The sequence below is a fragment of the Mesoplodon bidens genome (assembly GCF_964165515.1).
Source record: "Mesoplodon bidens genome assembly, chromosome: 5".
Taxonomy (NCBI): Eukaryota; Metazoa; Chordata; class Mammalia; order Artiodactyla; family Ziphiidae; genus Mesoplodon; species Mesoplodon bidens.
The window spans coordinates 136,467,939-136,491,362 of NC_138161.1; the positions used below are offsets into that span (position 1 = coordinate 136,467,939).

A 23,424-nucleotide genomic window follows, 5' to 3' on the forward strand; every position below is an offset into this window, starting at 1 on the left:
GAGGGGGCTTTAGAAATCTTGCTGGAAAAGAAGCTCAACAAAGTTAATCGGTGTAAAATAAGAGTTTTCTGGAGTTCAATACAAGCACTGACAATCTACATTCACTACATTTTAACTCTCCATTACAAAGAAACAAGTCAAGCAAACTTAATTTTCATCAGCTATTGATTTAGTGATATTTGTGCCTTCATAAAAATCATTTGGCAGCTGTTTTCTAATTACATGGCATTATTCAATTGTCATATATTTTTGTCTCATTTTCATTGATTTCTCTGATTTATAAAGACTCTTTCACATGTTCCAATTTCTTATCAGGTTTAGCACAATGTTCTACTCTAAGCCTCAAACCTTCTATTGAATGCCTTTCCATAATCCAATCCACCATAGTTCAGGAATTGAATTCAAAATCTTCTTCATAATTAAAATGCTTTTTAACCTTTCGTTGTGATATTTTCTTTGTCAGTCAAATCAATGAACTCTTTAACCATCTGGAAAACAAAAAATTAAGAGTTTGCATATTACTATTTACATATAATATAAAGTTGTGTTACATACTTGTATCAGACTTAAAATCATATTGAAATACATAAGAAAAAATATATACCTCTTTACATTCTAAATTGTGAAAAACCTACCTCCATGTATTGTACAAGAGATGACCTCAAAGCAAAAGGAAAAGTTGAACAAAGAGTTTGGTCAGGTTAGATAGCAAATCAGTTGAATTAGTCTTCAAATCACTTTCCCTCAAAAATAGGAGTTGGGGTAAGGGTGGTAAAATAGTTTTTTCTGAGAAGTTCTGGCTACTGTCATACCATTACAGTAAATTATTCAAAATTATCTAATTCAGAAAGTTTATCAAAGGAATTCAAATATGATAGATGCACTAACATAAATGACAGTGTTTATTAGGCGTAACATAACATGAAGCAAAGAATCTCTGGAAATTTTCAAGCTAGCTTTACAACTAAGTGTTATTCCAAACACATGCTTCGACTTCTCAATCTGAAATACTGAGGCAAAGCCTTTCTCAGTGAATACTGGTTTGGCTCTAGTGTTTTGCATTTGTCCTGATATTCTATGCATTACATTGTGAAATAGCTGATCATGAAACAACACTGAGTAATGTCCTTAATCCTAGGCATTTTAGTTTGTAACACTTTCATCAAGGAAATGGGATGTCAGGAAGAAGTCAAACACAGCTCACAGTGTTTGGGGCTCCATATACTGTATGTTGCCAGTGCCAAATCTTCATGTAGAAAGAGCACAATATTCTCATGGTGGATGGAGCAATATATCCTCAGCCATGGTGTGGGTGGTTGTCACTCAGATCAGTGGCAAGGGCTGGGGTATTGGTATTCAACTCAGAGACCTAAAGAAATGACATCATTAGAAATCTTCCTTTGGGGCTTCCCTGGTGGCGCAGTGGTTGAGAGTCCGCCTGCCGATGCAGGGGACACGGGTTCATGCCCCGGTTCGGGAAGATCCCACATGCCGTGGAGCGGCTGGGCCCATGAGCCATGGCTGCTGAGCCTGCGCGTCCAGAGCCTGTGCTCCGCAACGGGAAAGACCACAACAGTGAGAGGCCCGCGTACCGCAAAAAAAAAAAAAAAAAAGTGGCATTTGCTGCCTACACTGTAAAATTGCCTAAACTGCAACACTTCTGATAGAAATCCCCTTTCTGCTGTTAGAGCAAAGCAGTATGGAATAAAATGATACCCTACTTGACTTATTTTTTTTATGAGCTAAAGAAGTAGAAGTAGGAGAAGTAGTTGAAAGTGATAGAGAACGAAATTTCAGCTCAACATAAGAAAAGATTTTCTTACAGTTACAGATGTCTAAAAATGCCATTTGCTTCCTTGGTAAGTGGTGAGGTTTCTGCCTTTGGCTGTGTTCAGTTATAAGCTGGAGAGACCATTAACAAGAGTGTTGGAGCAATCAAGCTTTGGCTAGATGTCTGGACTATATACCTCACAAGGTGACTCTACCTTTGAAATTTGTGTTCCTATATCATGGTGTGCCTGTGTATGTGCATGTGTGTGTGTGTGTGTGTGTTTAAATTCATCAAAATAGATCTAAGGACAGTCTTATTTGGTGAACCAATATTCCTGATCAATATCATGATAATAAGAACTTTGAAGTTGCAGACTTGAGAAGTTATTCTTAACCTAATAGTGTATTAACTTAAATGCAACCTTACAAAACTCTACACTTTTACCTTAATAGCCCCCCAAAAAGGAAGAATCAAAACTGGAAAACCTCCAGAAATAAGAACACCATTATCAGTGTTTACTGGCTAAAGTAATTTAGCAAATTCATAGAAAATAACCTTCCCCTTAAGTTATAAGCTCAAGGATTTCAAGAAAATCTGGCTATAGTATTTATTCAGTTTAATGAAGCTCAATTCCTTGTAGCTGTAACTACATTCATTTCCTATATTAGCTTTACTTACTTAATGATGCCTATTCATCTTCGTAAAATGTGTTCTGTTGTGTTTTTATAGGCTGTGCTTTTGAAATTCTCATGTTTTTAAAAAGTCAAATTAAGTTTAAAAGAAAACAATGAAAAATGCAGGGGACGGGAGAGAGCTGGGTAGCAGCCAGGAGTGCATAGGGAACGCAAGAATTCTCAAACAAACAATTCTCAAACTTTTGGGTTGGCCAAAAGTTTCATTTGTTTTTTTTTTCGGTAAGATGGCTCTAGTAGCACTTCGCTGTCTTTAACTTCATTCGAAACAATTTTGTTAGATTGTATGTGACAGCTGTCATGTCAGCGTGCATTTTAAAAAGACATCAAAATTGGTGAATTTTTGTGTAGCCATTTTAATATTGAAGATGGAAGAAAAATAGCAACATTTTCAGCATATTATGCTTCCTTATTTCAAGAAAGGTAAAAACACAACTGAGATGCAAAAAAAGATTTGTGCAGTGTATGGAGAAGGTGCTGTGACTGATTGAACGTGTCAAAAGTGGTTTGCAAAATTTCGCGCTGGAGATTTCTCACTGGATGATGCTCCACGGTTGGGTAGAGCAGTTGAAGTTGATAGTGACAAAATCAAGACATTACTTGAGAGCAATCAATGTTATACCACGCGGGAGATAGCCGACATGCTCAAAATACCCAAATCAAGTATTGAAAATCATTTGCACCAGCTTGGTTAGCTCAGTAAAAGAGCTCTCCGAACCTCCTTTACTTCAGGGCCTGTACTGTCCTAACTTTGAAGAATCTGATCTTGGATTTGGAGTCCACCTCCGAGACATTGCATGAAGTTTGTCTTATTTTAGGCCATAGATAGATACATAGATACCTAGATACAGAGAGATATAAAGATATATATATGTATCTTAATATATATATAAAACCATATACAATCATTATGTAAGGCACAGTGAAAAGTCCAGAATTTCTCTAAGGGGAAAGGGGTGAATGGGAAGGAGATTTGTCTTGAAGTTACAAATGCATGGCAAGACCTTTGTTTTTACTTTTTGTACTTTGAGAGGAGGGAAAGGGTTGGAAGAATTGGTTTGGGTGAGCGGATGGTAATAGACATTGCGGGGAGATAAGTATCCCCTACCTCAAGTCACCCCCTGCATCCACTAGTTGGGTACAAGGAAATTTACCTTTCGGGTTTCTTTACTTGAAAAACAATGTGGTCGGAGTCACAGATATCTTCCCTACCAACCAAGAGTTGCTCTGATGATCAAACAGGATGTATATATGTATGAAACTATACTTTGCAGACTGTAATGTGTTACAAATATTCACCAGTACTATTATTACAAACTTCTTGCTGTCCCTGAACCTGAATCTTGTCTAATGGAGAGGCAGCCTAGTCTGGCAGAAGTGGCATGGGCCTTGGACAAAACTCAGGACAACTCATTTCTTCCCTTTATTGTGCTTTACATGGGCAAATGCATTACTATGGTTGAGTGCAATTTCCCCAGCTGTAAAATAGAAATAATATTATCAATTTATGAGTTTTCTTTTCATAATGACATGAATTGCTAAAAATGTCTAAAGTAAGCAAAAGCCTTTAACTCATTCCCTAGCACAAGTTAAGTCCTAAAAAAATGAGTCCCATTAGCATTATTACTATTTTAGAAGTAGTAATACTGATATTATTACAGTGTCCTAAATCTAGAAGAGGATCTCAAAGGATTGCCCTTGTACTTATTTGTAACTATAGATCTTCGGCTTTATAAGGAGAAGCTTCACTCTGGGAACATGACCTTGACTGGCAACAAAGCTTTCAGATCCCTTATGTCCTGGTGGTAGAGGTCACAGGTCTTCAGCACAATTCAAGTCCTATGCTACCTGTAGAGCCCACAGGAATTATTGGGTTCACCTTGAACAGATTTCCTCAGGACTTGGGACTAAGCAAATATTAGAATCCCAGGAGCAAAAGTTTATAATTTTAATAGAATATATTGTAATGTTTGTTTGCAAATCCCCCAATATAGGAATAAAAATTGTTTACTTGTACTCCAGTTTGTTCAGAATAGTTATAGATATACCCAATAATGTATAAAAAAATGAAATCTGAGATATTCTCTAAAGAAGGCTCCCAGTTAGGAATAAGGGTAAATTTTATTAACAAACAAACAAAAAATTAATCCCAGCACAAAATTATGGGGAAAATAAAAGAATATATTTAGTTCTTTCTTTCCTTTCACTTTCATTATAGTTTTGTAGGTTCTTTAACATCCCAATTAAAATGCATTACTTGGCCAAGTAAATGAAAGTCAATATGTTGAAACAAACTTTAAGTCAAATAAAAGCCATATTGAGGAGTTCATGTGAATTTAATTAGTATTAGTTAAGCAGGGTATAGTGAACTGCTGTAATATTTCTGTACATGAACCACAGTAATATGGTTGTTTCATTCTTTTACTAATAGGAGAAAAAGTCAATCAGAATTAGTAATAAACATATTTTATAAAACAGATATGACTTTTTCTTACTTTCTAATAAGTACAGTAAGTAACACTTACTGAAAAACGTAGTATCGAATAAGTCTTTAGAGAACACAGTTTGCTGACCAGATTAAGTTATTTAACATGTAAGTTGTTACCATGAACTTTCAGAGTTTTTAAACACAGATAGTCCTCTTATGCAGTTTAAATATTTCCCTAGTCTTGCCTGCCCTATTAAACGTGCTTTTTTGTCCTAAAGAAAAGCTCTGCTAAGCAAATATTACTTTTAACCTGGGTCCCCTCCACAGGCTCACAAACTGTGAATTAAGGGAGATAAAACAAATGTTGCTTACTGTACTGGATAAATAAAATGTTGACTCAAGTTATTTTTCATTGACCCTGAGTGGGAAGGAAGTAGATTCAAGGTTATTCATATTAAATACTGAATTAACTAGTTTGACATTTATTATTATTATTATTATTGGTTTGGGGGTGGAGTTTGTTCTTTTTTCTTTTTTCCAAAATTGACCAGTAAATCTATTCCCTCAGTAATTGACTACTCTGGGCCAGACTCAGGCAATGAAGGTTTAATGGTCAAATTGGTTGCTTCTGTCAGCTTGGCCTTAATGTACATTCTCTTTCTGAAACATGTCTTCAGGAGATTTTTGCATGTGAAACACAAAGTTGAATTTGCCCACACATTTTCGTTAAGTGCCCTGAGAAGGAAGTTATTATGAAGCCTATTCATTCAGAGGAATGTTGTTACATGATATAAGTAGACAAAGGAGTGCTAATCAGTGCTGCTGCCTTGCTATGAAGGGAATCTTTTTTAAAATGATAACAACCATCTACAATTTAAAATAAGTGAGTCTATTAGATTGTCAAAGTTTTTTTTAAATTGATAAAAATTAATTTTGGCAAGAGTGTGAGGAAAGGGCAGCCTCTACACCATTATTAGAGATGTAAATTGGTATAATCTTTCTGAAGGGTAGACTGGTAGTATGTTGAAAAAGAAAATTTAATATATATCCTTTGACAGAAGTAGCCCATATCTAGGAATTTCACCTGACGAGTAATCACTCAGCTGGGGAGAGAGATTTGTATAAAGATGCTCGTGCGGCATTGTTTATAAGGGGAAAATCTGAAACAACCAAATGTCTAATAATGGGTAATAATAGATACAGTGAAATAAAATTGGGTATGAACATACAAAGGGATATTGTGCTGCCATTAAAAATTGTTCAGTAGGGCTTCCCTGGTGGCGCAGTGGTTGAGAGTCCACCTGCCGATGCAGGGGACACGGGTTCGTGCCCCGGTCCGGGAAGATCCCACATGCTGCGGAGCGACTGGGCCCGTGAGCCATGGCCGCTGGGCCTGCGTGTCAGGAGCCTGTGCTCCGCAACGGGAGAGGCCACAGCAGTGAGAGGCCCGCGTACAGCAAAAAAAGAAAAAAAAAAATTGTTCAGTAGATTGAAATTTATTGCCATGGAAAGAGGTTTGTGAAATATTACTGAGTTAATTGAAGTAAATTATATAAAAATACGGTCAGATTTATGTAACATTATGCTTGTTGTCTGTATAATCTATGGATCTGTGAATAAAGAGATCACTGAAAAAGATGTTCCACAAAAAGATAAGTGCTTTTTTTGGTTGTTGTTTGTATTTTCCTGCACTCAAGAACAATTTTTAAGGAAAATAAGAAAAATATTAGAAATAGACAAGAATGCTTGATAACTTCCTGAAAGTAAAAAGATGAAGAGTTGGTGCTTGAGCAAGGCTAAAGAAGGAAAACATTTGGGAAGTATTTTATTCCACTTTAAAATTTTTGTTATAATTTAATTCAGTTTTTTAAGCTATGAAAGTAACATGTTCATGCTAAAAAACAAAATTTAATAGGAATGTCAAACGTCTGTAAAGTGGAGTGCAAGTTATGTGTATATGTATATGTATATGTATATGTGTATGTTAATACACGATGGATTCATACGTATACAGGCATATCCTTTGTTTCCTTAACTTACTTTTCTTTTTAGTGTCTCACAATCAGAAGTCCTAACTCCAGCTAATAACTGCTGAATTCATCACACACATTTCTGAACCAAACATGCTGGGCTGAGTGTGGGGAAAGAGGTGGACCCCAGAGGCAAATTGGGGTATGACCACTAACAAGAGGCTGAATGGATCCTAGTCAGCAAAATGACCCCTCTAGAGTAAAATACACTTGCGATGGGGACCAGAGAAGGAGAAGCCCTATGAATTTAACCTTGATATGCGATTATTAATGTCAAAAACTGGGTAGCTGCTCTGGACTGAATGTCTCCCCTTAACTCCCTTCAAATTCATTTGTTGAAGTCCTAATCCCCAGTGTGATGGCATTTGGAGGTGGGGCCTTTGGGAGGTAATTAGATCATGAGGGTGAAGTGCTCATGAATGGAATTAGTGCCTTCAGAAAAAGAGACACAAGAGAGAAGATTTCTCTTTCTCTCTGCCATGTAAGGATACAGCAAGTAGGCTGCTGTTTGCAAACCAGGGAGAGGACCCTCACCAGAACTAAATCAGCCAGCACCTGGATCTTGGACTTCCCAGACCCAGCACTATGAGAAATAAATTTCTGTTGTTCAAGGCACCCAGTCTATAGTATTTTGTTATAGCAGCCTGACATGTTATGGCAGATTAAGACAGCAGCCAAATCTCACTTTTTGAAAAAGTAAAGACATAATGAGATAGAAAAGTGTCCCCCATCTCCTATATCTCCCCCTGTATTTTCAAGCTGTCTGTGGTTATTTGAGTGACGCTGTTTGTTTAGATGGGCTGGCCTAGAATGAGTACTCAGGATAACTGACGATCGCTAACCCCTGCAGAAAGACCATTCTGTACCAAAAGAGCTGTGTTTTTTTTAAATCCATTCTTTCTATTACTGGTTTTAAATAATATGTCTGACAAGATTCTGCTTTTCTTTCTGTCAGCTGTCAGTGAACAGGTATTGGGCATTATTTGTGGGGCTGTAAATACATTACATGAAAAAATAATGCGTCCTTAAAAAATCAAGAGAAATGTCTCTGGAGACATCTACCTAACATGGTGATTTATGTAGGTCTGGGAAAGAAGTTTCAGAACTTCCAAATGAAATAGTCTGGATCATAAACTAAAATCTCTTCTAAATCTGCCTTTGCTGTAGCCCTTGGACACATTTCCCTTTCACTTCTAATCTGGAAGTTGGAGAATGTTTTTCTTGTTCAACGTAAATTGTTTAGTTAATGGTCTAAGAATAACTCTTGGGGGCATCCCTCAGCATTACATGTTATTACTCTATCCCTCTGACTGAATTTGGTCTATCGGTTGTGTTCTTGCTGAATTAACTGACCCCTGGGATTAATCATTTCCTTTTTACCAGCTAGAGATTGTAGACATTTAATGGATATACCTACGTCAGTCAATTTAATGAGTCGCATTGTCTGAAGTTTGAAATATACTGATTATTCTAATGTTGAAATATAGTCGACATTCATCCTCACTACAGGTTTCTAAGTTTTCCAGGTTTGCCCCTCCTGCCTGCCTGAGGAAGGTAATTTAGCTAGAGCTTTTTTTTTTTTTTTTTTTTTTTTTTAGCTCTTCAGGGTCTGGGAACTCACGTGTATCTACTGGGTGATGTGCAAAAGGGGCTAAACAATTCTTGCATCATTCACTATGGTACACGTTAAGCAAATCATGTAGTTCCAGTTTCTGTAACAGGGACTATTCTTTCATCCTAGTAGGAATTGTTCCACGGAGGATCATGTCAGTTAATCTCACCCTGGGGTATCTCTGGCAGCCCTGCAGTTGGAAAGGAGGGTGGGATGTTGACACGGCTGCAGCATCTGTCACTGGGTAGAGAGCCAGGGTAGAGTCAGCTGACCTGGCAGGATAGGCAAGGCCCCTGCATCCCGCCAGAGGCTGAGCAAAAGGCCAAAGGATGGCCTTCCCAGTTACAGGAGGACCATCCAGTCACCAAATACAGTCACAAGAAATTGAATGGAGTCAAAGCTGAGTCATAATTCATGGATTCTGTTTTCTGTTTTGTTTTCAGTTGTTTGAATTTATGAACTTCTTGGCTGAGAACGTCATCTTCTGTTACATGGGCCTGGCGCTGTTCGTGTTCCAGAATCATATCTTTAATGCTCTTTTCATACTTGGAGCCTTTGTATCCTTTGAAATACAGAACAATGGGTGATGAGAAAAGAGAACAAACTACCTTTAGTGATTATTCTGTTAAATTGTTAAAGTAATTTCCTCAGGTTTACTGCAAAGCTCAAATTCAAGGCAGACAAGTAATTCTAATTAGGGGTGGAAAATATCCTAAGAAATTGGGACCTTTATTAAATGTTATGGTTCAGGATAAAAAGTTTGGAAAATACGGAGGGAAGTAAGGGGGAAAAACTAAAAGAAAATGACGTTTTTTGAATATTCAAAATATGTTTAACTCAAATTATGAATCATTTACATAAAGAGTATGTCAATCCATTTTTTATATTTAATCTGCATTAGAATGTATCATAAGACAGCCAGGATTTAGAATTTCAGAAATACTTCTAGTGCAAGATGGTAAAATCTTTTTTTCCAGTGAGGACTTTGAAAAAAAGATAGAGTAAAGATCAAGTGAAATTAACATGATAGATGTGCTTTCAACGTCTTAAGCACTGTGCACATGTAAGTTTATTTTAATAAGAGAGCCCCTTTCCTGAAAGTAAAAGGACAGGTAAAATCTAGACTTCAGTTTTAATGCAGAGGGCTTTTCTAGCTCTAGGTCTGGGGTATAAGCATTGCCAGTAGGAAGGGATGTCTATCAGAAAGGATGATGAGCCACTGCAGATGTCCCCAAAGGACAGTCAGCAGCTGTTGTCCTTGTTCCCACTTGGAAAATGGGCAGATGCCCCCTAGGATCACAGGCAGATGATCGTAACAGCCAAGAGAACCAGCTCCTCTCTGGAAGCCAGGGTCCAGCTAAGCACCTGCACCTACCTCTTGTTCTCTTTTCATTGAGCAGTCAAGTGAATTTGCAAATTCCATCCAAAACCTGGATCTTAGAAGGAAGCTCCCTCTTCCCAAATAACTCCAGCCCATTTGAGGACAAACTAGAATAGACAGGCTATCAGGGAAGGAGTCCAAGAAGTCAAAAGAGGAGAGATGACTACCACAAATATTTTCATAGATTTTTAACCTAGAAAGCTTGGAGTTTAGTGAAACACCTCTTAAAGCAGAAGTTGTATTATACATTTAGACAGGCAGTTCCTCTCAAAATTAAATCCACTAAAAGAAAAAAAAATAAGTGAAACTTGCTAGGTTTAAAGAGTATAAACTGATGGAAAGTAAGATGATAATCATGAGCTGAAGCCCATTTATCCTTTCTAAAGTGCTGCTTGAGAGGACGATGCCACAACCTCGGAATGGTCTCTGCCTCACATTTTGCAGCAGAACTGAGTGTAGAGTCAGTTATCAGCAACATAAACATGATGAGAAAATTTACAGTGATGGAAACGATATTGGGTTAACAATTTTAAACCGAGTATATGTTCAAAAAAGACAGAGTTCTCTACTGTTTGTGGAAAGGAACTGACATTGAAAAATGAATTTTGGAAGCAAGTTGGACATACATGTATTGACATGTTTATTCCTGTTTTCTGGGTCCTAATATAGAGAAGCTTAAGGACATAATATTTAAAGCTCAAGAACTCTCACCCTTATTGCAGGAACATTTTCCTCAACGTTTCCCTGTGCTTATCCACAGCTAGCAATTTTTGTAGCCAGAGCATGCAATATATATCCCCTCTCCTTCCTCCTGAATCTGGGCCGGAAACACAAGATCCCCTGGAACTTTCAGCACATGATGATGTTTTCAGGTATGTGAACTACATTGTGTGTCAGTGCATGTCTTCTCCCGTAATTTCCCAGTACTTGGAAAACCATGAGGATACTTAGAGACCTTCTGGGGAAGCATAACTTCTCTTTATCCCGTTGTACATACTGCCATGTGGATATCCATAAGTTCTGAACAACAATGGGATTTTTTTTTTTCCAGAAGGGAAATGAAATTAAAGGGAATCTTGTTGGAATGGCCTCAAGGTTCAGTATCTGCCAGAAACTGGCCTGGAATAGGCATTGGACTTTCCCCTGACTTATTTCAGATCAATTTTCACTCGGGAGAATTTGCCTAATTTAATAATTTCATAAATTGCATACTTGCAGGTAAATAGTGTGTAAATGGTACCATTTTTGTTCAGTGTTAAAGCTCCTTCTCTTTAGAACCCCTGCTCCTTCCCTAATGCCAAGCTCCAGCAACTTCTTATGGTTAAAACAAAAGCAAATCATATCTAAGTATGATCAGTTATTAGTTGAGAAAACAAGTATTAATTGCACTCTCACCAAATGCCAAGAGCCGTTCTAGGCACAGGTGGATGAAATCGACAGGATCTCTGCTCTCAAACCATACCTGAAGGCTCTTTTTTTCCCAAAGAAAATAAACAAAATGAATTTGCTGACCCTGAACTACTCTGGGGATTCTGTTTCTCTCTGTTCAATTAATTTTCCTACCATCAGCCTTTTCTTGTTTGGAGACCTTTCCCCGTACATGCCTTCTATGTATTTGTGCACTTATATTACACTCAGAGGTAGTTCATTGGAAGATGCACGAGAGTAAAACAAAACTGCTTCAGAATAGAGCAAACAAAATTTGGGGTATTCAGGGAGATATGGAAAGAGTGAGAAAAACTATCATTTATTGAATATCTGCTGTTTGCCACTCACTATATATCAATCCTATAAAGCAGATATTAACCCATTTTGTATATGGAAAAACTGAGGTTCAGGATCTCAAAGAGGTCAAGTAACTTGGCCAAGGATGAAATCATCCCTAAACCCAGGTCTGTGAGACTTCACCTCAAACCCAACCAAGTGTCCCAAATCCACATTTTTAGAAGTAGTAGTAGGAATAAAAGGCTTGTTTCACCTTCAGGTCCCTCCTAGCCTGTTTCACACAGTAAAGGTTGGGGACTCTCAGGCTGAGAATGAGTCATTTAATCAAGTACTGGCAAATGGAGACCCAGAGTTTAACAATGTCCTTCTGTAGGCCCCTGACAGTGCTTCTCTACATTTCCAGACATGCCAGCGAGGTGAGAGAGGGAGTCATACAGAGGATAATTCGTACCGATAGGTGATCTTTGACTTAGAGCAGTGATGAACTTTGGTAATGATTGACTCCATTATGGGAAAGCAAAAGGCAAATTGGATCACATAAATAAGAAGTCGGCACTGGGTTGCATTTTTGCAAAGCATTTCTAGGAGTTGGGAAGCACTTTTCCTTCTTTCCCATCAAAATATCAGTGGCTTTACTCTGGAGAATGGCGGTTTATTTTTAAAACTTGGAGATTACATTTTAAACAATGCTTTTTTCTTACAAAGAAGATTGTGAGAGAAGTGCAAGGTTTAGATAGCCATGTTGGGATGTGAAGTGTCTGCCCAAATAACCTCGTGGCTTGGTGGTTTTCTGGATTTGGCACCTTCTATGTTTGCTTAGCTGTTGGATTGGAGCTGCGTTAAAAACTGAGGCCAGCAGTATGGTGTGTATGACCAGGGGATGTGAGGAAGCCCAGAATTCGGTGATACCTTTCTGATATCCTAAATCAGGGAGTCAGCAAACTATGGCCTTTGAACCAAATCTAGCCCACAGGAATTTTGTAAATAAAGTTGGAACACAGCTATACTCCTGTTTACATATTGTCTGTGGCTGCCTTTTGTACTATAAGAGCAGAGGTGATTGTTGCAACAGAAATTGTATGGCCCACAAAACCTAAAATATTTACTATCTGGCCCTGTTCTAGATCATCTTCATCCTCTAGAAGAAAAATAATAACCCCATCACTTTAATGGGATTGACATTAATAGTTTAATTCAAGGGAATATCCATCTGCTAGTTCCTATCATTAAGAACATTGGATTTTCCACTAAAAAGCTGTCTTCTTAGCTTTAAAATGAGGAGATTGTAATGTTACATGGTTATGTAATGGAATCATAGATGCTCAACTCCAAAGTCACTTTATACCTTTCTAAGACCTTTTGTGTGTAATGTTTTGAGACTCATAGCCAGGGCAAGATAAGATAGGCGCTATTGGTCTCTTCCTGCAGGTTAAAAAAAAGAAAGAGAGAGAGAAAGACGTGGAGAGTTTTTGAGTATCTTGCTCACGATCTGACAACTCATTAAGAGATGAAATTGAGACTTGAACCCAGGCCTCTTCACTTTGAATTTAGAGCCTTCTCATCTATCTTGACACAACTTCAGATTTACCCTCAAGGTCATGAGAACAAAAGTTAAATCAAAACCATGCCCTTCCTAGTCCAGGCCAACTCCAGCATGTCTTAATATGTCTCTCATGCAAACCTGACACCGATCATGTTCGCAGTAAACCACACATGTGGGTGACACCCCTCCCAGCCATAGGTTCAGGTTCTACACTGCACCCACTGACCCCCTTCGGAATGTAGGAAGGACCAGTGGAGCTTACCATGTGCAGCGCAGTATTTTTCTTCAAAAGAGAATGGTTCAGACTGGGCTTTGATTTTCTGCATGAGTTCTGATATGCCATACCTCACTCAGGACCTAAAGTTTTAAATATATTTGCCAGGAAGTAAAGAATTTAAAAGGTCAACGTAAGGTAATGTAAGCCTGAGGAGGAAGTGAAAAAGCAGATCAAATAACACTGTCTAGCCTTTTCTGGGTGTGTGGGCACAACAGCCGCTGAAACCAGAAGAAACAGCCAAACCCCTTAAAGAATATTTGCATTATAATGTAGTTTAATGTTCTTAATTATGTCTATCTCTGGTGGAAACTAGTTGTCCATGCCTCACTAATAAATTTAGCTGGAGCCTTTCTTTACATAGCTTAAAATGTTTTTCAGAGTCCTCTGGAGAAGGTAAACAACAATGACTCTAGATCTAAAATGAGAGCGTGAAGCTATTTACACAATCCCTCAATCAGTCACGCAGCTACTCATTCAGCAGACACTCCCTGACAGGCTCTCTTTGGTAGGTATTTGGGTGAACGAAGACAGAGATGAGAACCCTGCCCTCAAGGTGGCTTGCAGCCTAAGAGAGAGAACTTGGCTTTGGGCCCAGCTTGGTTCGCCAAGCCCATGCACCACAGATGGTTCAAAGACCAAACCAATAAGAACCAGAACTTCTGTCTTAGTCAATTACACCTACTACTTGACAAAGCCTTTTCCATCACCTTTACCCTCACCTTGTGCATGCCTTTTTGCACTGGGCAGGTAAAGAACTGGTGATGTATTTCAAGCAGAAGTGGCTTTACTTGTAAAGTTAAAGAAGCTTCAGTTTTAAGCTCCCCGTGTCCCCCTTCCAAGACCCTGGGATGGGCACTAGCAGTGTGTCCTCATGGTATATAAAATTTGTGAAAGGTGTTTTTGTATCATTTTTCTTAAAGGGGATCCAAAAATGTGTAACTTTCAGGCTCCATAAAACCGGAATCAGACCTGTTTCCAAATCTGGATGCACCTGGCGGTGACAGTTTGCAGAGGGATCCAGCTGCTTATTGCTTACCTCCGGGGGGGGCACACACTACCGGCAGTGGGCCCTGCAGCAAAGCGTGGAGCTGTGTAGACGGCTGGGGTACAGCAGTGTTTTTGAGCAAAACACACATTGTTCATGGATGACCCTACTGCCACTTCCACCACCCTGTGCCCTCCCCTCCCCCGACCCCTTTGGCCTCTAGAGCCAGTTAAACTGAGCGAAGCAACTGTCAGGACCCAGATTGAATTTCTCACCTAGCACAGGCCCTACCCGACTGGTTTTGTGTACTCTAGTAATCCACACACATGCAGCCTTGGAACCTTAAACTGAGGTCTCAAGGTCAGGCGTAGTGTGGTCTCTCTGCCTCATTTGCCTTGAGAAGCTTTTCATAACGCAAATTCTGTTTTTGATAGCTAGGTTGCAGTTAAGAATCAGTTGGGGGAGTTTACCCTGAGACATTTCCAGACCTTCTTTAAATTCAAGGCCAGGAGTTCACAACTGCTCTGCGGTATCATGTGACACCCAGCACAAAGGGCTTAAGAGGACCGCTCAGCTCCCCTGAAACTGTTCCTGTCCCTCTCAGCACAGCCCTGGTTAGTGCCTGGTGTGAGCTGCCCTGCCCAGGGCTCAGCTGCCTTGAAACCGGAGAAGCAGAGCTCTGTGGTTTAAATTAAAGGAGGAGATGTGCTTTGCACAAATTAGCTTTCCTCCTGATGTGGTGCATATTACAAAGATCGGACCTCTTGTTTTAATTCAAATCCATGTGCCGCAATTTTGATTTAATTTAAAACTAAATAAGAGCCGGGACTTGCCTGAAGGAGGGGAAAAACCAAGCCCAGTTGAGCCCCGCAGCCTTCCTGAAACCACCGTGGCTGGGGACTTTAGCCTACTGGGCTTCAGAGGCTCCATGCAGAGCTGCTGTGCTGATCCGGATGGAACGGAGGCCCTGAAGCACCCGGGCAGGTTCAAGGGGCCCAACGGTGGGTCACAGGACATAATTCTCCAATTTGTCCATTTCTGTTGCACTTTGAAGAGACATTGCAACCCTGATGTGTCCTATTGCATAAACTAGGAAGGGTTTTTAACCAGGGAAATGTGACCTCAGTGCATGGATATAATATAAAACCTGATCATGAGTTTACATAGCCATAAAGACAACAGCACCAAGCGTGGCCAGGCTTTGCTGCTAATGTTGCTTGTTGCTCATTTGATTGTCCCCAGCACTCATTAGCATTCAGACAGCTACTGGCACCAAAGAACTGAGAGAAAGGCCTGGAAGTAAAACTTTAAGAAAATTTTCCCATTAGCATTCAGTTTCTTCCCCCTTAATGGTAAAAAGTCTGCCATTACTATTCAAGTTCTGGGAAGTACTGTATAGAACCTCAGTGTTCTACAGAAGGACAGCTTAAGGACCACTGCCCAGGTGTAGGTGACGACCTTTCTCAGTGTCTTTTTGGTGAGCCACCAATCAGGCCATTGTCAGAGCCAGTCTGAGGCTTTGACCAAGAAGTGGCCTTCCCAGTTGATTTATCAATTATACCCAGGAAGAAAACATAAGTGGAATTCATGAAAGTGAAGAGTCAAGGTTATTGTTTCAGCAGTGCCTAGGAACAGGACTCTGTATCTATGACCACCCAGATTAATGGAACGCTATTAAGCCACCAGGACTGTCCCACAATAACTACCAGCCACCATGAAAAAGGGACACTTCCATGCTTTGTTGATCCTTCAAACCCAAAAGTGTGGTCCAGGGACCAGCAGCTACGACATCACTTGGGGTCTCTTTAGAAATGCTGAATCCGAATCTGCTTTCTAACAAATCCCCAGGCAATTCGCATGCATGTGAAAGTTTGAGAAGTGCATCCCAGAACATAATCACAATTCGTGGTTTCTGTTCTGAACCTCTCTCTTCAATCCATCCCTCCCACCTTATTCTGTTTTGCTTTGGACCCTCTTGGGTGCCAGTCTTGCTTCTTGTCCTTCCCCTTGCCGTCTGATCAGCACAGCAATGTTTACCCATTTACAGAATCTCCTCCAGTTCCTCGAGTATGTGGAACTCTTCCCCTGTTCACTCAGGCTCTCCATCTGCCTGGACCCCTTTCCACACCCACCCACCCCCCTCACTCTTTTACTCAGCTAATACCTTTTATCCATCAGATCTTGGCTTAGACATCACTTCCTGTAGGAAACCTTGTAACTCCTCAAGTCTGGGTTGATGTCCCTCTCCTCTGTTTCCATAACACCCAATACTTCTCCTCTCCTAGCACCCATCACATTCTACCATGATTTTTGGTTTGCCTGCCTGTGTGCCCCTCTAGACAGGGAGCTTTGTGAGGCCAAATACTTATCTGTTTCATTCACTCTGTACCTCAGCACCCAGCCCACTACTTAAACCTTCCACAAATAATTGAGGGATGAATAGGCAAATGAATGAACAACCTACAACAGTGTCTATGCAACTAAAATTGTACATTTCACTAAAATTTCACTTAAGGACTCTCCATTCCTGTTCTATCAGCCTGGGAACTTCTGAATCCAGCATTGACCCCAAAGGCAGCTCTCAGACCATGTTTGCCCAGGTGGGAGCTAAGCAACAATAAATTTAAGGAAAGAGATCAACAAATAAAGACTTTTGTCTTTGAAATAAAAGAAAATATTTTTCACCTACTCACTTCTGGCTAAAAAACCCTTCCCTGAGCATTCATAACCGTAAACATTGTTAACACTTCCCCAACAGTAGCATTCGGATTTGAAATTATTTTTCAAATCTTTGCTTGCTTTGTGTTGGATGGATGTTTATGATTTCCAGTTAAAGACCTAAGATCTCATTAAAAACCCTGGGACTTTTATATGAGCCAAATGATTTGAATCAAGAATCAGGCTTGGGGCTTCCCTGGTGGCACAGTGGTTGAGAGTCCGCCTGTCGATGCAGGGGACACGGGTTCGTGCCCCGGTCCAGGAAGATCCCACATGCCGTGGAGCGGCTGGACCCGTGAGCCATGGCCGCTGAGCCTGCGCATCCGGAGCCTGTGCTCCGCAACGGGAGAGGCCACAATAGTGAGAGGCCCACGTACCGCAAAAAAAAAAAAAAAAAAGAATCAGGCTTGACTTCAGCTCAGGAAAAAGATTTCTTTAAATGTATGTACAAGGGTTGTCTGAGAGACTGAGCCTTCTAAGCAACAGGACTGTTTCTTTTCTTGGCTTGCGGGGATCTTAGTTCCCCAACCAAGGATCGAACCCGGGCTTGGCAGTGAAAGCGCCAGGTCCTAACCACTGGACCGCCAGGGAATTCCCGATAGGACCCTTTCTCTCCTTGTCTCTTCCTTTGTTCATCCTTCCAGAGAGCGACAGCCCAGATGACGCCATCACGCTGTCAAGCATTCCTTGCCAAGCCTTCCTCTTCTCAGCCCCTCCCCCAGAGTCCAGTGTTCCCTCCCGTTCCCGTGGTGGTATATCTCCTTCCTGCTCTGGGCATATCTTGTGCAATTAATTAGGCCACTATCTCTTCCTTACCAGTACAAGGTCACTAACCAGCTAATGGAACATAGGCTGAGAACATTTTCTCCATTAGAGTAGATGAACATCTACCAAGTCCCCACCTCTCTCACGTGACACCCACTGTGGCCAGGGGCAGGCATTAGTGAGCAGGTGGCTGACTGGTGAAGGTCTTCTGAGGTCTTCAAATGGGACAGGGTTAACCAGCTTATACAGGAAATGAGTCACGAAAATGTTCTAACCAGTGTGTCCAACAGTCAGATAAAACACATCTTGAATAACAAGTAACCACTTGCCGCATTGCTGTGACAAAGTAGACAGGCACGGTAGGTCCGTATGAACTGAAGATCCCATTAAGTCCTCATATTTTCAAATGCTGAGAAAAGTTTATGTGATGATGACAAATTCAGAACATCTGAGAACTAGCTTTGAGCTACAGCCAGCCCCATGGTGTTCTCCTATGATTAGGTCAAAATAGCATATTGTTCACTTAGTTCCAAAATAAATTTGCAGTAAAAGTTATTAGCTCTTGCATTTTTAAGCAGCATATTAGATTCTATTGGGCACCCCACATATTTTCTAAATAGGAACTACCGTTTTGGTGAAATGCAAAGGGCTCAGGCTTTGAAGCAGCCTCAGCCATGGGACGCTCTATGATTAACTCTCTCTAAACCTCAGCTCCCGTGGCTGTAAAATGGTACTTACGTTAGACGGTCAGTGTTGAAAACCAGAGTAGAAAGTGTATATAAAATGCCTGGCACAGGGACCGCCACTTAGGCCACGTTCGACAATTGGGAGTTTCCATCACTTTCTTTAACCACCAGAGAGGAGATAGCCGTTAGTGCTTCACAGAGACAGGATTCATATAAACTCACAGCTGCTCTCAGAAAAACCTCCTATCAGAGGTTAAGGTTTTTATTCTAAGTAAGGTTTGACCGTCAGATCACTGCTGAGGACCTAGTCTGAGGCCAATGCTAAGTGCTAGTGACATACCCGTGGAAGGCAAGATCCAAGGCTCCACCCCCCTCCCCTTCATTTAAGGACAATTGCTGATATTCTACTTTTAGTTGCAGCAGTGACCTACTCCTGGCACTAAGACATGGAATGTTGTAAACTCAAAGTGAAACTCAAAATACCAGTTTTTGTGAGGAAAATATACTGTAGCCCCCTCTGGGACAAGTTGACACATGCAAAATGCCACTATCTACTTAAACATTTATTGAGTGTGAAAAAGTGGCAAGGCCTTGCAGATTACCCAACCGCACTATATAGAGACAGTAACCAATAAGAACACTCTAGCCCCTGAGAGACACTGAGTAATGAAAGGGGACAACCCAGAACACTTGTCACCTCTCCCTGTGTTTCAAGGATAAGGTCTTAGATACAGAAAAATGAATAATCTTATTTAATTTGGGAACTTTCTGTGTGCATTTCAGTTTCTCAGGAGTGTCACAGATATCACAGATATCTGACCGATGGTTTTAACCAAGCTAACCTGTCTGCTGAGGCAAACAAAAGGACCACGTTGTTTTTCCTTGTTTTCTGCCTGAATCTGCTTACTAATTGCTTGCTTGTTTTTGGCATTAGGTAGACATAACCTTAGAAAACTATCAATACACACGAACCAAGCTCAAAAAATAAGTCTGTTTGTGCCATGCATAAATCCCTCTAATTCTGCCCTCAGGTTCTGTGAATAGAGTTCAGAAGAAGTCAATAGGATTGACTCTAGTAAGTTATATGTGCAAATGAGCAAGAAGCAGTTACATTTAAAAATGCCTTGTGCTAAATTTCAAAAGGGCCATTACGTCATTTAGGAATTATCGGCACTGGCTCTAATATACTGGGGACATTCCAGTGCTGTTTGGGCAACCAAATCCTTCACAGACAGACCAAACCTGTATGAGTAGGGCTGGGTCCCAGCCACACCGCCCAGCCTCCCACTGACCCTCTTCCAAAAGCACCAGGAACTTTTAGAGACCTGTGGTCGCACTTGAGGGCAGAAGGAGACACCAGAGGTGCCCTGCCTGTGAATAACAGCCTCGCCCTCCCTTTACAGGATCCTCAGTCCCACTCACCATCCACTTCCCTCAGTGCCTGAAAAATGTCACTAGACCTTCCTGGAGCTGTTTTAAATTCCACAAGTAAATGTGAAAGCACGCATGTTAACTATTTTAAAAAGCACGCCCTTCAGGAGAATTGTGTGCTCTCCTTCCCCAGCAGATTTCTTCCTTCCAATTGTTTTCTTCCTGGCAGGAAGCTCATTTTGGCTGCATGCGGAAATGGGAGTTTTGACTGAAGAGTCAAAAACCAACCGATCATTTTAGAGTAGGGTGGCTGGGACTGGGATGGGGAGGGCAGCAAGATGGCAGTAATGCGCGGAAAGGGAGAGAGAGACAGAGACACAGAGACACAGAGAGAGAAGGCACAGAAGGAACTGGGGAGGGAGAGCAAAAGGCAAAACATCTTTTTCAAAATGTTGCCTCAGGTTGATCGTCTGCCTAGGAAAGGGGAAGAAAATTTTCTTCTTCGCATCTTTCCTAAAAATTCAAATTATTAAGATAACCATGATTTTTTTAAATCTTTGTTATGGATTATATATTCAGTGGGGGGAATGAAACAGTTGAATAACAAGCCATACCATTTACTATGTAACCTTGGCTACGCCATCCTTCCCAGCCCGTATTCCCTCATCTGTTAAGAAAATATTCTGTGATTCTACAGGGACATGTAAGGGAGAGAGATGTAGGTTGGGTAGATGTAGAGAGCCTTTAGATAGGCTAAGCTGCTAGAACACAGACTCCTAAAATTCAGTTGTTGGACCACAGTAGTAAATCCTCTCTCATTCAAGTCACAGGTAGGGTTGATATTAACATGAGGATGGGGGAAAGATGCCCCTCCTCCAGGTGGTGATTCAGATATCACCAGGCCCCTTCTATCTTGTGGCATCATAATCCCCTAAGTCAAGGGTTCTAAAAGTGTGGTCCCCAGACCAGCAGTATCAGCAACACCTGGAAACTTGTTAGAAATGCAAATCCTCAAGCCCCACCACAGACCAACTGAAATCAGACACTCTGGGGGTGGAGCCCAACAATCTAAGGTTGAACAGGTCCTCCAGGTAATTCTGATGTAGCTGAAGTCTGGGAACTGCTGCTATAGGGATTCATCATGATTTATAACTGGCCGGTGGAACGGGAAAGAGAGACTGGAGTAGGTAGCTTTTCTTAAAAGCCTGGGCCCAGAAATGACATGTATCACCTCTGCTCTCATTTCTCTGGTGAGAACCAGCTGTATTCCTAGCTGCAAGAGACGCTAGGAAATGTAGTTTATGCAGTTATAGCAGCATAGCATGGATGATAAAAATAGGTTCCGGTGGACAGATAGCCATCTTTGCCAAAATAGCCCTCTGCAGTAGGAATATTTTTAGCGTTGCTCCTATGGGAAAAAGCAATCCAGTGTCTAAACTAGGGTTTCTCAAACCAGCAACTATTGATATTTGGGGACTGATAATTCCTTTTTGTGGGGTCTGTCTTGTACATGGTAGGATATTTAGCAGCACCCCTGGTCTCTACCCACTAGATTAACATTAGCACCTCCCACCATCCAGTTGTGGACAATCACAAATGTCCTCAGACATTGCCAAATATTCCCTGGGGGACAAACTCACCCAAGTTGAGAACCACTGGTCAAATAGGAAACTTATAAGTTGACCTTTGAAACACAAGCTGGCCATAAGTTGGGTACTGCTCACAGAAAGTTGACTTTCTTCTGATCTCTCTTAGCCTTTCTCTTGAAACCCTCCATTGAAGATATCAGCTAGTGGCAAGGATTATTCCACAGTTCCCTACCACAGCTACCTTCCCTGTGTAAAAATAAACTTCCAAAGACAGAGGCATCTATGCATATTGACTCAGAGCTGTGACAGAGCTAATCCTATTTACAATTACCCTTCCTGGCTGCCTAAGGTGTCCAAAAACAAACTTCATTCTATGCAAAAATATATTGAAGTTATGTCGCATTCCTTCTCAGTGGCCTTAGGTTTAAATGATTCAAGTTCAGGAAGAGAGATGAAGGAAAGAAAGTTCTGCTTGTCTAACACAGACTTACTTTCCAGAAAAACTCAATTTATTTTTGAGTGCAGAGGCTTTTTCACTGAAACAATCTGTTGGCTTCGCTTCCATGTGATAAAATGACGTTGAACTGAAAATGGGACTGTATAACAAGGTTGTACTATCCTGGAAAATGTATTTTGAAATCAGACTGACATTTTTGCTGAAAGTAGTTACCTTTTGCAAGGTCATGGGACTTCAGCAAAGCTAAAAGCAATACATAATTCTATTGTAGACTCAAACTAGGGTTTGATTTATCAGAGTGATGAGAAGGTGTTAAATCTTTGAAATCAACCCCCTCACAGTACTTGAAATGAAAGGAAAAAAGGTATTGCAATGGATTATATCCCAAATGAAAAGAAAGGCAGCAAAATAACTTATCTAAGGGATATTTCTTTTAAAGAATGGGTCAGTTTCTCAGGGACATTTCTGCATCCCTGTCCAACTACTGTTCAGTTGCCTTTGGATTCCAATTGTGTTTCAAAGGCAAAAGATGATCTTTCCCTCATCCATTCACTCATGCATTTATCCAATGCTTAAGGAGTTGCCTACTATATGAGAGGCACCATCCTGGCACTGGGCCTGCTGTCAGTGAGCTCACTGCCTTGTGGAGGGACACAGGTCTTAAAGGCTAAAAAACAAACATATAATTTCAGATGGTGATCAATGTAATAAATGACATGTGAAAAAGGCCTGGGTTCAAGTGGAGGACACTTAGCTGGCATGGTCAGGGCAGCCTTTCCGAGGACTGAAATGAATGAGGAGAAGCCAGGGCTGGGGGCCGGCGGGGGAAACTGGGGAACGGGGCGAGGGGAAGCCTGGGAAGATCACTGGAGGTGCAAGGAGCAGCACAAAGTCCTTAAAGCAAGAGAAAACATGGTTTAAAATAAACTTTATCTTCCCACACTTTTCAAACTCCAACTCCCCACTGTCTCCAGTAAAAAAGACTCTAACCTCTCCCCCGAACCCCAGACCCTTAGCTCCAACCACCCACTCAACCTCTGCACTTGTATGACTGCTAGGGATCATAGATTTCACATGGCTGGAATATAACCCTTGATCTCCTCCAGACACCCCAATATGCTCTTCCCACAGTTTCCCCCAATTCTTCCAGTTGTTCAAGCCATAATTTCTTGGAGTTCTCTCTTCTTCCCATACCCCTCATCCAACCCATCAGCAAGTATTGTCAACCTTTGACATTATTCCAGTACTTACCATGCTACCATCCTGTTTTGATCCACTTCCACTTCTTGCCTGGATTATGCAGCAGACTTCTCACTGACCTCCTGCCTCCAGCCTGGAAATCTGTTTTTCATAGCAGAGCCAGAGTGATCCTTTTAATCATAGAACAGATCCTA

The 23,424-nt window shown here is 40.8% G+C and overlaps 1 protein-coding gene across 1 annotated transcript in view; it reads left to right on the forward strand.

The window, feature by feature from the left end:
- The window catches only part of SLC9A9 (solute carrier family 9 member A9), a 558,573-nt gene that overhangs the window by 331,773 nt on the left and 203,376 nt on the right, over nucleotides 1–23,424 (forward strand). The window contains exons 10-11 of the mRNA XM_081234688.1: nucleotides 8,977–9,090; nucleotides 10,675–10,786. Of these exons, the coding sequence (XP_081090814.1) occupies nucleotides 8,977–9,090; nucleotides 10,675–10,786 (226 nt within the window). The remainder of the gene's footprint in view (nucleotides 1–8,976; nucleotides 9,091–10,674; nucleotides 10,787–23,424) is intronic.